Below are 14,250 nucleotides of genomic sequence, written 5' to 3'. Positions count from 1 at the left end.
CTGTCGTGTAACTCTATGCTGAGGGTCAAGGTCATTTGGGTTTCGCAGACCCAGCTGGCTGCTCTTGGCACTCAAGCTGCTTGCCATTGGGAACCACGCCATGTTCACCTGTTTGAACCCTGGGCCTCTCACCTCTTGCCCTAGAACACCCTGCTCCTTCTTCCTGGGCTCATAGGAGCATTTGCCAACTTCATGAGTCGTTTGTCTATTGTTAAGAGAAGGATCAAAAGAGGCAGAAAAGATAACTACTATTTGTAGACTGCTGTCTATGTGCTAAGCACTTTCCAGACATGAGCTCTTCTGATCCTGACCATCTCTGAGGTTGGTGCCACCATTATTGTCCTGTCCATTTTGCAGACGGAAAATGGAGGCACAAAGAGGTTAAGTAACTTGTCTATAGTCACACGGTTAAAAAGTAAAGTGTAACGCTGAGGTTTAAATTCAGCCCTACCTTTTGGGAGAACCCAAACTCCTCACCACCTATTCTCAGGCACGAAGAAGGACTTGTCACTTCTCCAAAGGCCAAACTCTTGAGTTCACCTAATGGACAATTACCAGATGCATGGATCCAACAATGATTTATGTGCTCAAGGACTCCTGGATCTTGGGGTGGGGGGTTGCCCTAGGTACTATCACGGATGTCTCATTAATCCAGACACCAGGCAGGGACAGAGTCCCAGTCACACACTTTCAGCACCGAATGTGGCTCCAAAGATTCAAGGGGACAGCAGAAGCACTTCATAGTTTACATAATTTACATCCAAATTTGCAACTGTGGACTCTCCCTGAACAATGAATGTTTGAGCCTAATGAGAGCAACAAGATGGGGATTTCAATTAAACCACTTCAAAGAGGGTAAATGTACTTCAGATTTTTTTTTTAAAGTAATTCTTAGCCACTTCTGAAAGTTTATCCTGACGGCAGTCTTAGGCCAGAGCCCGATAATCATATTTATCTAGTTAACATTACATTTCATTTCAGTGAAGTTCCTCACTTCTCCCCCCACCCCCCGCCCCGTCACCCCAGGAAGAATGAACACTATCTGGGAAGTTTGAAGACTTACGTCTACTTTCCTACTAATGCCAAGCTGAGTTGCTTGCCGACCTGCCCACTTCCCTGCACTGCTCACAATCGTATCTTAAAGGTGAACGACCAGGACCGGTCTCCATTGTCCCTGGAGGTATGGGAGGCCACCTTCATCTCGTCAGTCTCCCCTTCAACATTTGGGGATCTTTGTTCTCTAAAAATCCAAGCGTGGACCACAAACCACAATTTTTTTCCTTAATGGCATCCTGTTGTTTGAGTTAAGGCTTCTCCCCCAAACCCTGAATTCATGGTTGTGCTTAGTTAAAATGCCCCTTTCGGATGATGCCCTGGGTTTACTATGAGGCTTCTGGTGACCCTGGTGTGTGCTTCAGCCCAGAAGGCATCTTTGCCCAGTTGGATCCTTGAGGGAAGTGCTGTTTTGATTTTTCGTCCCAAACAGAAGCACTTCATAGTTTACAAGCAATCTCTGCTGGTTGCTATAGCAATACTTAGCACCTGCTCTTTAGGGAAACCACCATAAAAGGGACCACTTCCCTCAAAACGAAACAGCGGTCTGTCCTGTGTCATTCGGTGTCATAAGATGAGCCGTAGTCTCTGAGACTCAGAAAAAACCTGTTTTCCCCTCTCTTCTCCTTTTGTCCTCATCCTCCCCCTTCTCTCTCTCTTTCTGTCTGAAGGCCACTGCTTAGCAAACCCACTGGGGGTTTGCAGGGAGTTGTATTTTTTTTTTTTAATTTTGTTTTGGTCAAATGAGAATATCCTGAGCTAAGAGGTTCCACCAGCCCAGAAGAAAGCCTTAACGCAAGAACGCCTTTTGGAGTGGACTCAGGAAAGATGAACCAAGACTCCCCCGTGAGGAGCTCCGGTAGAAGGGGCAGAGCTCCACTCCAGAGTTTCAGGCTCAGAGATTAGCGTCCTTGCAGCCTCCCGGAGCCCATCTCCTGGCTAGCTCCCTTCCACAGGGCAGCTGAGGGTGGCTGCAGGATTTGGGGGCTCCAGGAAGAAGGGGAAAAGATTATACCCAGACAAAACTGAAGTTTGCTTCCTCTTCCTCTGTATGAATTCACTGGAACAAAAGCAGATGTTGAGTTTATAGACTTAATTTTTTTTTTTTATCAAGTCTACTGTGGGTAAATGAAGACCAAGTTAGAGCAAAGGCTACTGTCAAGCTTACGATGGAAAGAGAGTGGGTGACGGCCACTCGCATTTTGGCAGGGACTTGAAGGCAGGCAGCGGAGTGGGGGCAGCTTTCTGGGGGTCACAGGGAGGCTCCGCTGGGCCTGGCTGGAGGCTGGTGGCTAGGGAAGCTTCGGGAGGGCTCGTGGAAGGGGGGCAGCCTGTGGGATGGGTTAGGAGAGCATATCTGGCTTTCTCTGGTTGGTCCCAAGGTGGAAGCAGGACAAAAATTTGGCAAGCTGTCCATTATTACTAGCTACTTGGGGTTGATTGTCACAGGGATTACCATTTGGTGTTCTGGACTTTTGCTGGAGATTATGGTCTGATTTCCTACAAATCTGACTTCTGGCAGGCTGGCTGCCCCAGCCAGTTACTGTAGATAAGATGCTGGTTTCCTGGGCCAGAAATTCTGCACAGAGCTCTATTTTTATAGATGGTCTGGCCATTGTCCATGGGTACATTCAGTTTTTTACAACCAGATGTACATTTTCTAGAGACATTCTGTGCTTAGAGGCCATGCTGGGTAGGGTGCAAATGGGAAGACAGCTGCGCATTGCCCCGACTGCTCCGGTTACACCGTATATGCCCCACCCCCTTGTGAAGTCTGACGTCTCTGTTCTTTGCCAGGTCGTTACTATTGTGGAAGACTTAGGACCAGGTCAGCCTGTTGTACGAGCCATGTGAACCCAGGCAAGTTCCTAGGACTGAACCTTGTCATACCTAAGTGTTGTTTGGTTTGTTTGTTTGTTTGTTTTTTCCTATTTATGATGGAAAATTTCCGGCACACAAAAGTGAAGAGGCCAGAATAATGACCCCTCATATATCTATTATCCTGCTTCAGTAGCGATCAACTTACAGCCCACATTGTTCCACTTGTGTCCCTCCCCACCTGCCGCACCCTGATTATCTTTACATTTTGGACATCAAATTATTTCATCTGCAAACATTTCAGCTTTTATTTATGAAAGGTATTTTTTAAATGATCACTTGGCTTATTCTTATTATCCACTCATCATCTTAAGTTATACATCTAAGGAGTGAAACTTAATTCTACCCTGATGAAGCAGCTATAGAACAAAGAGCACCCAGGAATACTCAGAATGCTAGAACATGACTCGTTCTCGTAACTCTGGGCCTCTCATTTGCTTGACAATGTTACCTTTTCATGAGTTGGGCACTTTACTGATATCGGTGCCCAATCCATTTCTCCTTGGGTTGCTACTTTCTTCGGTTTCATGGTGCTATCTCCAAGCCTTTCCCAGTGTCTGTCTGGATGTGGCTTTCTCAGAGATAAGAAGTGATTTTTAAAAATACAGCCACAGTGTCTGTATGAATGATCAGTTGCTGTATGTTTTTGATTGATTTTTCTTTTTTAAAAATTTTTTTAAAGATTTTATTTATTTATTTGACAGAGATCACAAGTAGGCAGAGAGGCAGACAGAGGGAAAGGGGGAAGCAGGTTTCCCGCTGAGCAGGGAGCCCAATGCAGGGCTTGATTCCAGGACCCTGAGATCATGACCTGAGCTGAAGGCAGCGGCTTAACTCACTGAGCCACTCAGGCAACCCTGATTTTTCTTTTCTTTCTTTCTTTCTTTCTTTCTTTTTTTTTTTTTTAGATTTTGTTTACTTATTTATTTGAGAGAAAGAAAGCAAGAGAGGGGAGGGAGAGGAACATGTAGACTTTGCACAGAACATGGAGCCCGACACAGGGCTCAATCCCAGCACCCTGAGACCATGACCCGAGCCAAAATTAAGAACCAGGTGCCTGACTGACTGAGCCACCCAGACACCCCAGTTTTTATTGATTTTCTTGATCACACAGGCCAGCCCTGATTCAGTTTAGGAGGGGACTGAATAATAGCATGAGTGCCAGGAGCCATCTTCGAGGTTGGTTATTTTTTATTTATTTATTTATTTAATTTATTTTTTTAAAGGAACTCATAGTTCCACCAGCCTTCTAAAAGAGATTTTACTTGTTATTTATTTGAGAGAGAGCGAGTAGGGGGTGGGGAGAGGGAGGGAGAAAGAATCTCAAGCAGACTCTGTACTGAGTATAGAGCCCAATGCGGGGCTCGACCTCAAAAGTCTGAGATCACGACCTGAGCTGGGACCAAGAGTCAGACACTCAGCTGACTGAGCTACCAGGCACTCCTCAGAAACTGGCTCTTGATGATGTCATTATCACATCTGAAAAGAACTTAACAATAATCTCTTAATATCATCAACTAGCCACTGTCTAGACCTTTGGTGAGGATTCAAATATGTTCCATATACAGCAATTTGTCGTTCTTTTCCTAAGTCCCTTGTAGTTGGCAGATTCCTTCTTCCTCTCTTCTCCTCCGCCCGCCCCTTTTCCCCAACTTGCAGTTTATTTGTTGAACTCAGGTTTGACGAGGAGTCAACGAGGCGCAGGTAAAACAGGCTCGGGAAACAGGTCTGCCGCTGGACCACATGCGTTGCTGAACAACCTGGACACACATCCATGCCTGGCCTTTGATGGGGAGGGCTATCTTTGGGGTGGGGGGTGATAAATAGTGTTCAGTCTAAATTCACTGGAGGGGTGGTTCTGTAATTCAGACTTTCACAATCAGTAGTCAGGCCTTGAGCCCCAGCAGGAACCAAGAGAAGCTTCTCTTGCTGCAGAGACAGATCTCCTTGATTTGTCCCAGCTCTGCCCCAGGAAGCTCTCAAGAGGTCTGGACGCAGCAGCTGTGGCTGCCGACACCCAAACACCCACGTGTACATGGCTCCATGCTCCAGATACCAGATGCATCTGTTCCTAACAGCTTTACACTTCACCCCCAACCACAATCCACGAGGGAGGCTTCAGTGTTCACCTGGGAGTCGGGGAAGTTAGAATTCTCACCTGATCCATTGGCAGGACAGGCACAATTGCACACCTGGATGTGTGTAAATGCTGATGAGTGTGCTTGTGCTCTTCCAAGTGGGTACAAGGCTTTGTTGCACCAGGGTGCATTTATCCAGAAGGGGAATCTCCACTGCTATTTTGGGAGTGCCAGGAAGCCCACAATTTTTTCCGTTGCCTATATTATTATATAAATAAGTTTATTTCCACAAATGGCTTCCCACTGATGAGGTATGCTTGTGCAGTGCACAACTTGGATAGCTATCCATTGCAGCACTGCTTGGATTGACTGGTTGTTTCCTTTGGCCTGGTCTCTTCAAACAGGATAAAACTACTTGAAGCTCAAAGATCTCAATTTCCCTTAATCAGATCCAGGATTCCTGAGACCCCTGGGCATGGTTTGTCATTCTAGTTGAAGGCTGTTCACTTCCTTCCAGTCATGGGGTTCTTCATTCTGCTCTTCTTGACTGCCTTTTCAGGTAAGACAGGGGAAGGAACATCTCTAGCCTCCAAACTTCCCAAACACCTTGCATTTCCTTGCCTTTCCTTCTCCTCTCCTACTTGGAGTGCTGGCTCAGTAGCTCGAAGCCCGGCAGGAATGGGATAGGAAAATAAAAGGAGGAGAAAAGAGATCCTTTCAAATTCATCCTTGTTCTTAGCTCTGATAGGAGGGTAGTGAGGGGAGGGAAAAAAATTTTTAAAAGGAGGGTTGCAAGAAATTTGAAAACCTCAGCTAAAATGTGGGCTCCGTATTCTCTCAGTGTTAAGTTCCCTTTCCCTGTCCCTTCCCCTTCACCAAAGAGTGTTTGTGCAGATGGATAAGGCCGGGACTTTCTGCTGTCTGCCTGTGCCTGAGCCCAGATGTGAGACCCCGGGGACTGACCTGGTGACCTTGACGGCTGCTGTGCCCCTCCTTTGTCCCCATCCAGGCCTGTAGAGTGAGCATCACCCCATCTACTTTGTGGGGTGGATAGGAGAATAAAATATCAATTCATATGGGGGACGTGAACCTGCCATGCAGGCAGGTCCCAGGCAGTGCTTGTGGGGACCTAGCCCACCTCTGGAAGGTTGAGAGACAGGGGGCCCCTGCTGCCAATCTCTGCTCTTGGTTCAGATACTCCCCCAGCCATGGTCAAGGGGGATGTGGTGTGCATGACTTCCTCACTACACAACATCCTGAGATGACGGTGCTGCCCCTGTAGGCCTTGCACAGAGGAAATGGAAAGTTCTGAGCTCGTAAGAACAGAACCTGACTCCCTCTGCTCTCAGCACTGTGCGGCCGGCAGAAGCCTCCAAACCTTCTCAGGTTTTGAGCAGGCCTCAGCTAGGGGCACAGGATGTGCTCACAGCGAGCCTCGGGTTCTTCAAACCCCCTGCCAGGCAGTGGTGAGAGGCTGCCTATATCCATGCAGAGGGGGACCCCTTGGGCCAGGCCACAAGACTTGCCTAGGGTTGTGGTAGTAGCCATCAGGCCTGCCGGAGCCAGCACCTCAGACTGGCTGGCTTGAACGACAGAGATTGATTTCTTCCCATTTCCGGAGGCTGGAAGTCTGAGATCAAGGTGAAGGCAGGTCTGGTTTCTTCTGAGGCCGCTCTCCTTGGCTTTCTTGTTGTGTCCCACATGACTGTCCCTCGGTCTGTTGTGTGTATCCTAAGCTCCTTTCTCATAAGGACACCAGGCAGGTGGCCTTAGGCCCTTTAAAATGACCCCACTGTAACTCAATTACCTCTTAAAGGCTCAATCCCCAAATACAGTCATATTCTGAGGTGCAGGAGGCTAACACCTCAACATACGAATTTTAGGGGGACCCTATTTGGCCCCTCATAGTCACTAACCCAAAACAGGCAGAAAATTGTGCTTTAACTGATTTTTCTGGGGGATGGCAGGGGCTGCAACATGTTTAAAGGAACAATGATACGTGTGTGTGCGTGTGCATGCACGGGTGCACGCTTGCCCATGTGTGTTTTCACAGATGCTATGGTCATGGACGAAAAGGTCAAGGAGAGCTTTGCGCTGGACACAACTTCTGCCACCTGCAGCTACAATGCCCACTATAAGGACCACCCCAAATATTGGTGCCGAGGCTACTTCCGGGACTACTGCACCATCATCGCCTTCACGCCCAACAGTACGGACCGCGTGGCCCTGAGGGACACGGGAAGCCAGCTCATCATCACTGTGTCCTGCCTGACCAAGGAGGATGCGGGCTGGTACTGGTGCGGCATCCAGCGGGCCTTTGCCAGGGACGACATGGATTCTACCGAGCTGGTGGTGACTGACAGCACGGGAGGCCTGGCCCGTGATCTCTGGTCTGGGAAAGGTATGGAGCCTATCAGGAGTCCAGTCAGGCTCACACCACAGTCGTGCGTGTGCATTACATGTGGTAACTACTCGCTGAGGCCGGGGAGAACCCAGTCAGGCTCCCCCTAGTTTCTTTGGGAGTAACCTCGTTTCTCCTTCGTTCCGAAGTTGGGCGGTTGCTGATTGTTGTGGCTTAGCTTGGAATTCAGGGAAGAGTAGGGTGTGTGGGCTCTGGGGTCCTCTTGGAAGCTCCCTTCCCTGACAGCGATCTGGCTCATGGGATTTGGGAGAGGCTCATGGCAGCTAATAAGTGGAAGGGCTTTGTGCTGCTGGCCAGGAAAGGCTCAAAGGTTGATATTACACATCTGTGCTCCATACCCAGCCTTGTAGGTCTAGAATCTTGAAACTCCCATTTCTTTTTTTTTTTTTTAAGATTTTATTTATTTATTTGAGAGAGAGAGACAGTGAGAGAGAGCATGAGCGAGGAGAAGGTCAGAGAGCGAAGCAGACTCCCCATGGAGCTGGGAGCCTGATGTGGGACTCGATCCCGGGACTCCAGGATCACGCCCTGAGCCGAAGGCAGTCGTCCAACCAACTGAGCCACCCAGGCGTCCCTTGAAACTCCATTTCTTGAGAGGCGAGTGAGGCTATGAAAGATGACCCAGGTTCCCGGATGAGCCCCCTCAGAAACCGGGATGAAGATCACGGCCAAACGGGTCAGGAGTACAGTTTACATGGAGGCTGCTGGGGGGGGGGGTGGATGTTGGACTGGAGCATGTAGGGGAAGGTCTGTCCAGGCCAGTCAACCAGTCTTTTGGGCCAGGGCTGAGTTCTCCAGATGCTCACCAAAATTCTGCTGTCAGTTGTTCAAAGTCTCTTTTCTACACGAGAAAGCCTCTGTCTTGGCAAAGAGCTTAAGGAAAGCACTAGCCTTTCTCTTTTTTCCCTCTGTGTCTTCTCAGTCCTTTCCGTTTCTAGGAGGGAGGTCTTTCTGTCATAGCCCAGAGCACAATGCCGGTAGGAAAACAAACCAAGAACTTAAGGAAAGCTGTAGGAAGCCTTCTGGTGCTGGAGAGAGGGTCTTGCTCATACGTGAGCAACTACTCCTTTGTCTAACAAGTATCTTATTCAATGAGTGACATCCTCACACCTAGTGTGTTTCTACTGTATAGTTAGGCTCGGGATGAGAGAGGTCTCACCTAAATGTCTCCTTAGTTTAAGCCCCCACAACCTCCCCAACTAGATTTGCCAGAGAAGGCAATGTGGGTGGCCATGGCAGAGCTTTTCCTATTGGGTTTTGGTGGCTGTCAGGAGCACAGTGTGGCAATGATGTCATCTATTGGCTCCTTCCTTAAGGATTGGACTGGCCCTCTTGTGCCTCTGGTGTCCCCTCCCATAGGCTTCAGCCTGGGACTCTCTAACCATGGGCCACTTCTAGTCCACACAGGGCTTTTGTGCAAATCTGCAAAGAGAGTCCCATCTCCAGGTGCAAGGAACCCAGTGACCGGTGGTATATGGCTTGGCAAGCAGAGTGTGGGCTGGATGTCAGCCCCTACTTGTTCCCTCCACTCTCTGCCCATGCAGGGCACTCTTAGGGTGCCTCAGGTTGGGCCAGGATCTGTTCGGAACACTCAGTCTCTGAGGTTTGAGGGAATGACAGCCAGAGACACAGAGATGCAGAAGGCAAGGGCTGGTCTGGGGACTGACTCACTAGACCCTCAGCACATTTTTCCTGATGCAGGCCTGTCAGGCAACAAGACCAGAAGCTGCAAGGCATCCAGAGTGGTCCGCAAGGCCGATCGCTCCAGGTGAGGACAAATGGACTATGGAGGTGGCGGGAGGCAGGCAAGGGTGACACAGCGTGGAGAAAGATCTGTCCTAAGGAGAGAGCAGTGTCTCACATGTGAAGGGCAGGACATGGCGCCCTCAGAAGTGGTCTGGAGCGCCTTTGGGACTTTTTCTCAGTCTCTGATCTGTTGCTCTCACATGTGCTTGCCACCTCTCTCTCTGCACTGCCCTTTTCTGTTTCATTTTGGCTGTTTCTAGCTCCTGAGCTTATGTCTCCCCTGCTCAAGAGACCAGCCAGTCTTGGCTCTGCCTGCTCCAAGTCTGTTAGTCTCTGAGGAAGGGGCCAGACCCACTCGGTCTGCCCACCAGCCCAGGTCCGATCAGGCTTGGGCTGGGGGACAGGAGCACTCTGAAGGGACACGGTGGCAGAGCTCCTGGAACTGGGTGGGGGCGAGGGATGGAGCAGATCCCAGGAAAGTGGATCCTGGGCAGAGAACTGAATTCCAGCGACATGAGTTCTGTTGGTCTGTGACTCCTTCCAGGATGTCCATTCTCATCGTCTGCATACTGATCACGGGCTTGGGGTCCATCTTTATAATCAGTCATTTGTCCAAAAGAAGGAGAAGCCAAAGGAGTAGAAGGGGTAAGTAGTTACTGGGGGGGGGGTGGGGATTAAGCAAAATGAAAGGGGCCAAGGAGTAGCTTTCAAATGAGTGAGTGTGGCCCTCTTCCTGTTGCCTGGACCCATGGAGATCAATGCAGCCAGCCATGGGCTGGGGGAGATTCTGCTTCATGGTGACTAAGGCCCCATGAGAGGTGACAGAGAGGTTATGGCAGCCGTGGTAAGTGGGACCACTTAGACTAGGGAGGAGGGAGGCCTTGAGACGACCACACTGTAAGTCCCAGTGTGTGGAAGATCACCTGCCTCCCAGCACACAACCTTTCGGAGGTAGACTTACTCTTTGCTTGAAAATTTTGTTCACCTGGGGGGACTGTCAAAAGACCTCTGGGGCCTGTGGGTAAGTAGACATAGAAAAGTCTCCTTGAGAAGGTCCAGGAATGGAGATGACAGGCCCACGGGCCTCAGCTGTGGTCTTCAGTCACCAGAGGAAGGGCCCTTAAGCTTTGTGCCTCCTTTTGCCCTTGGGTATTACAGGTAAAATCCTCACTAGAAGCCAGAAAACCAGTCAAGCTTCTTTCCTGATCCCCACACCTCTGGTAAGTTCCCTCCGTGGCTCATCCTGAGCCCTGGGCCTCACAGTTACCTGATCTTTAGGGATCCCCTTTCCTAACCAGAGGATAGGAATTTTGTTCAGCAGGGACTATGTGGATCTGCCCACCTTCCCTTTCTCTCTCTCTCTCTTTTTATTTTTGTTCACCTTTCCTTTGGGGCAGCATCAGAGAAACCAAAATCCTCAAGACCACCATGTGGTGGTTCTTCTAACCTCTTAAGGAGACACAGGATAGGAAGAACACCACATACAAGTGTCACCTTTTGGCTAGTAGGGCTTTTTTTTTTTTTTTCTTTTTTTATGCTCAGAAGTCACAGAAGTACGTTGGGCCATAGAGGGACTGTATACATAGTTATGAGCAGGTTCCCTCCTCCTCTGGGTCTGGAAGTGCAGGAAACAATGCTTCAGAGAATGAGAGTAAACGTGCACACACACACACACACACACACATACACACACACACCTGGAAGCACCTGCTACTGAAACACGGGGTAGAACTGGAGGAATCTGGAATTCAAAGCTAAGTCTGAGAGGTCTCATACTCTCCCTGTGATAATTTGGCCCCATGGCAGAGCAGGAGCCCTAAGAAATCAAAGGCCTGGCTCCCTTTTGTCCTCTAAGAGCTTTGGGCACTGGTGGAGATGGGGAAAGTAGTTGTGCCCAAGACCCCTCCCTTCAGGACACAATTATACTATAGGTTTTTGCAAAAACCAGTGTCACTTCTTCAAGGCATGATCTTGGGTAACTTTTCACTTCTCTGGGCCCATTTTCTGCAATAGAATGAGGACCCCATTCTCATCTTCCCCAGGAGTTTTTAGTCATACATTCACTCTTCTTTCAATGCATGGGGACCATGCTAGGTGTTAGGGATACAAAGTCAAGAAAAAGAAATGGCATCTGGCCTCATAGAACTTATAATGCAGAGTGGGAAGGAGACAAAAAGCATCACGCAGATGAAAACTGTCAGCATAAATACTCGACAGGAAAGGCACACAGAGTGGTGGAAATTGAGGCAAGGGAATGTAACCCTACTCCATTTGAGCAAAGAGTTGTGTGACCTGTGTTAGCCGTGGCCTGCTTCCTCACACTCAGGCAATTGGAACATGGCAGCTGGAATCAAAGACCCCGTCTGGCTTTGATGTTCCTGGGCTCTGCAGGGGTCCAGTGGCATTAAATCACCAAAGCTTGGTGAGAGGTGAATGTAAGCCCCATGTGCCAAGCTTCCCTATTGACTGACCGAAGGGCTTTCAAGTAATGACAGCTGATTTCTGCCCTGAGAACAAACTACCATGTTTAGTCCCCATAAAGCCACCACGAGAGAATTTGCAACTTCTATGGCAGAAACATGCAGCAGAGGAAGGCAACAGATCGCAACTCGATGTCCTTTTTCTCTTCCCCACAAAATAGACAAGTCACTGAAGCGCTCCTCCTGTGTCCTGACTCCATAGAAAATGGCTCATGCTGAACAGATGTGACTGAAGATTTATTTAGTTTATGAATTAAGTGATGCTACAATAGAGTTGTCGTGACACCCGACTCCCACCTTGTGGGAACCGATTGTGACCTCTCAGGTGTACTGCAGGACCCTCTGACTTGCCAGTGATCACTTGCTGCTAGCTGAGAACAGCAGTCGCAGGTGAAGAAAAGAGGCAAAACCTGGCTCAGGGGGCCGGGAGATCACTTGTGTTTTCTTGGTTCGCCAATAAACTCCTGACTGGTGCTGAATGGACTCTCAGGTATGACTAACTTCTCCTGGGATATCCCTCGAAGTGTGTTTCCAGAAAAGTTTCAAGCACAATATTGCGATATTTATTTCTGCATTGGTATTACCTGCTATCAGAAGAAGGGGTATCGGGGAGGGTATGTGCTTTTGGGTAAATTGGAAGGGGAGGTGAACCATGAGAGACTATGGACTCTGAAAAAGAATCTGAGGGTTTTGAAGGGGCAGGAAGTGGGAGGTTGGGGTACCAGGTGGTGGGTATTATAGAGGGCACGGCTTGCATGGAGCACTGGGTGTGGTGAAAAAATAATGAATACTGTTTTTCTGAAAATAAATAAATTGGAAAAAAAATGTTAAAAAAAAAAAAGAAGAAGAAGAAGAAGGGGTATCGGCCAAACCAGCAGGTGTCAGGTGTTCTTGGGGGAATGATTGTCCCCTCTGGGACATTGTCTGCGGACCGAATGGAGGCCGCTCTGGATCAGTGAGAAACCAAGGTGTGGTGAGTGAAATATTCAGTCACATCAGGAAGCACAAATCAGGATGGAGGGAGGCATCGGGAGCTGTGGGTACAGGGGAGGCTGTACTGTCCGAAATGCCAGAGCCACCTGCATGTCTGCACCTTCTCTCCCCATGTGAAGTCGTCCCTGCTGTTTCAGGGAGTTCCAGGAGCTCCCCATCACTGCCTCTGCTGCCCCTCACAATCCTACAGGTTTGTTCTAATTCCATGAATGAGGGTTCCAGAGACTTTTCTTCTTCCCTTCCCTGGCAAAGACCTTTGAAATCTATGGTCAATAATTTAACTACTCATTTCACCCTCCAACAGGACTAGGGGCACACCGGTTTTCATGGGAGGGAGACAAAACCTAAAACTTTCTAAGAGTAGGGTTCTGCTGTTAAAAATAGGAAGCTTCTAGAAAACAGAGGGAGGGTAATTAACATGATACTTCATGTCCAAGTAGATGGTCCTAGGACAATGCGTCCTTCTCTGAGAACTGTGGGACAAGCCCTGGCTCTCTACTGGAAAGCTGACCGGACTTCTAGCTTCAAGGTCAGTAGTGTTGTTTGCTGTCAGGTGAAAGCTAGAGAGGCACTTCCCCAACCACCGACAGAAGAGCCTCTGCTGCCCTCCTGGGGCGGCCACTCTGCTGTGCTGTGGCCTCTTCACAAGACCATATCCCCAAATTGTCTTTCTCCTTGGTCCATTCACACCCACACTGGACCCACCCTTCCGCCATCTTCTCAAAAACCAGCTGTCAGGAGCTTTTCTGGATCGGGTCACCAGACTTGCCCTTGCTAGTTTCTCTGCCACTCTGCCTGCTCTGGGTGGGGCAGCATGGCCTGGAGGCAAGACGCAGGGGACCGCAAGTCAGAGGACTGGATACAAGTGTGGCTCTGCCACCTCCTCAATGGGAGAGACTGGCTACATTATTGATCTCTTTGAACTTGAATTTCCCAACCTCAGTCTTTAAACATACTGCCTGACCGTGCTATCTCAGAGAGATTTGGGGAGGCTGCTTTTCTCCCACTGCCGCTTCCTTGGCTATAGACTGAGCCCCAGTAAGGTAACATTCCTCAAGGATGTCCCATCGGAGGAGTGACCCGTCTGATGGGAGTCCGTGGGTCAGAATCTGGGTGAACCTGCTCTGCCCTTCCTCTTCTTTTTTTAACCTTCTGCGTGCAGCTTTCAAAGTACACATGACCTCTTTTGTGACTCCCGGGCACAGCTGAGCCACTGTTCAGAGGTGGGGAGGGGTGGGGAAGGGATTGTCCCCTTCTCTGCAGCCACGTTCATGCCATGTTTTCCAGTGCCAGATGTGTGATGAAGACGATACTTCTCAGTTGGTTCAGAATCCAGGTGGGGATGGGAGCACCAGGTACCGGGTCCCCTGAAGATCCTCAACAAGGGAAGTGGAGAACTTCAAAAGTTACAAAAGGGCTTTTAAGGGACAATACCTCCTCCCCCTCCTTGCCCCTCAGTCCCTGGGTTATCAAGCTCCCTTGGCCAGGGGCAGTTACGGAGACCAGTTAAAGGTGTTTTCTTTCAGAGACTAGATATGGACAAATACAGGTGCACACGTACGCACGTGCGCGCACACACACATTCTCTCCTGGACACGAA

At 49.2% G+C, this 14,250-nt stretch overlaps 1 protein-coding gene across 1 annotated transcript; it reads left to right on the top strand.

Moving 5' to 3' along the window:
- The first annotated feature begins 5,483 nt into the window (after nt 1-5,483).
- On the top strand, nt 5,484-14,021 carry TMIGD3 (transmembrane and immunoglobulin domain containing 3). Its single transcript, XM_044236786.1, has 6 exons — nt 5,484-5,568; nt 7,063-7,410; nt 9,133-9,199; nt 9,722-9,822; nt 10,336-10,397; nt 13,938-14,021. The coding sequence occupies exons 1-6, from the start codon at nt 5,529-5,531 to the stop codon at nt 14,019-14,021; spliced, it is 702 nt and encodes a 233-aa protein (XP_044092721.1). The 5' UTR covers nt 5,484-5,528.
- The last annotated feature ends 229 nt before the right edge of the window (nt 14,022-14,250 follow it).

This window comes from Neovison vison, chromosome 2 (assembly GCF_020171115.1).
Source record: "Neovison vison isolate M4711 chromosome 2, ASM_NN_V1, whole genome shotgun sequence".
NCBI lineage: Eukaryota > Metazoa > Chordata > Mammalia > Carnivora > Mustelidae > Neogale > Neogale vison.
This window is presented reverse-complemented; position numbering and strand designations above follow the sequence as displayed.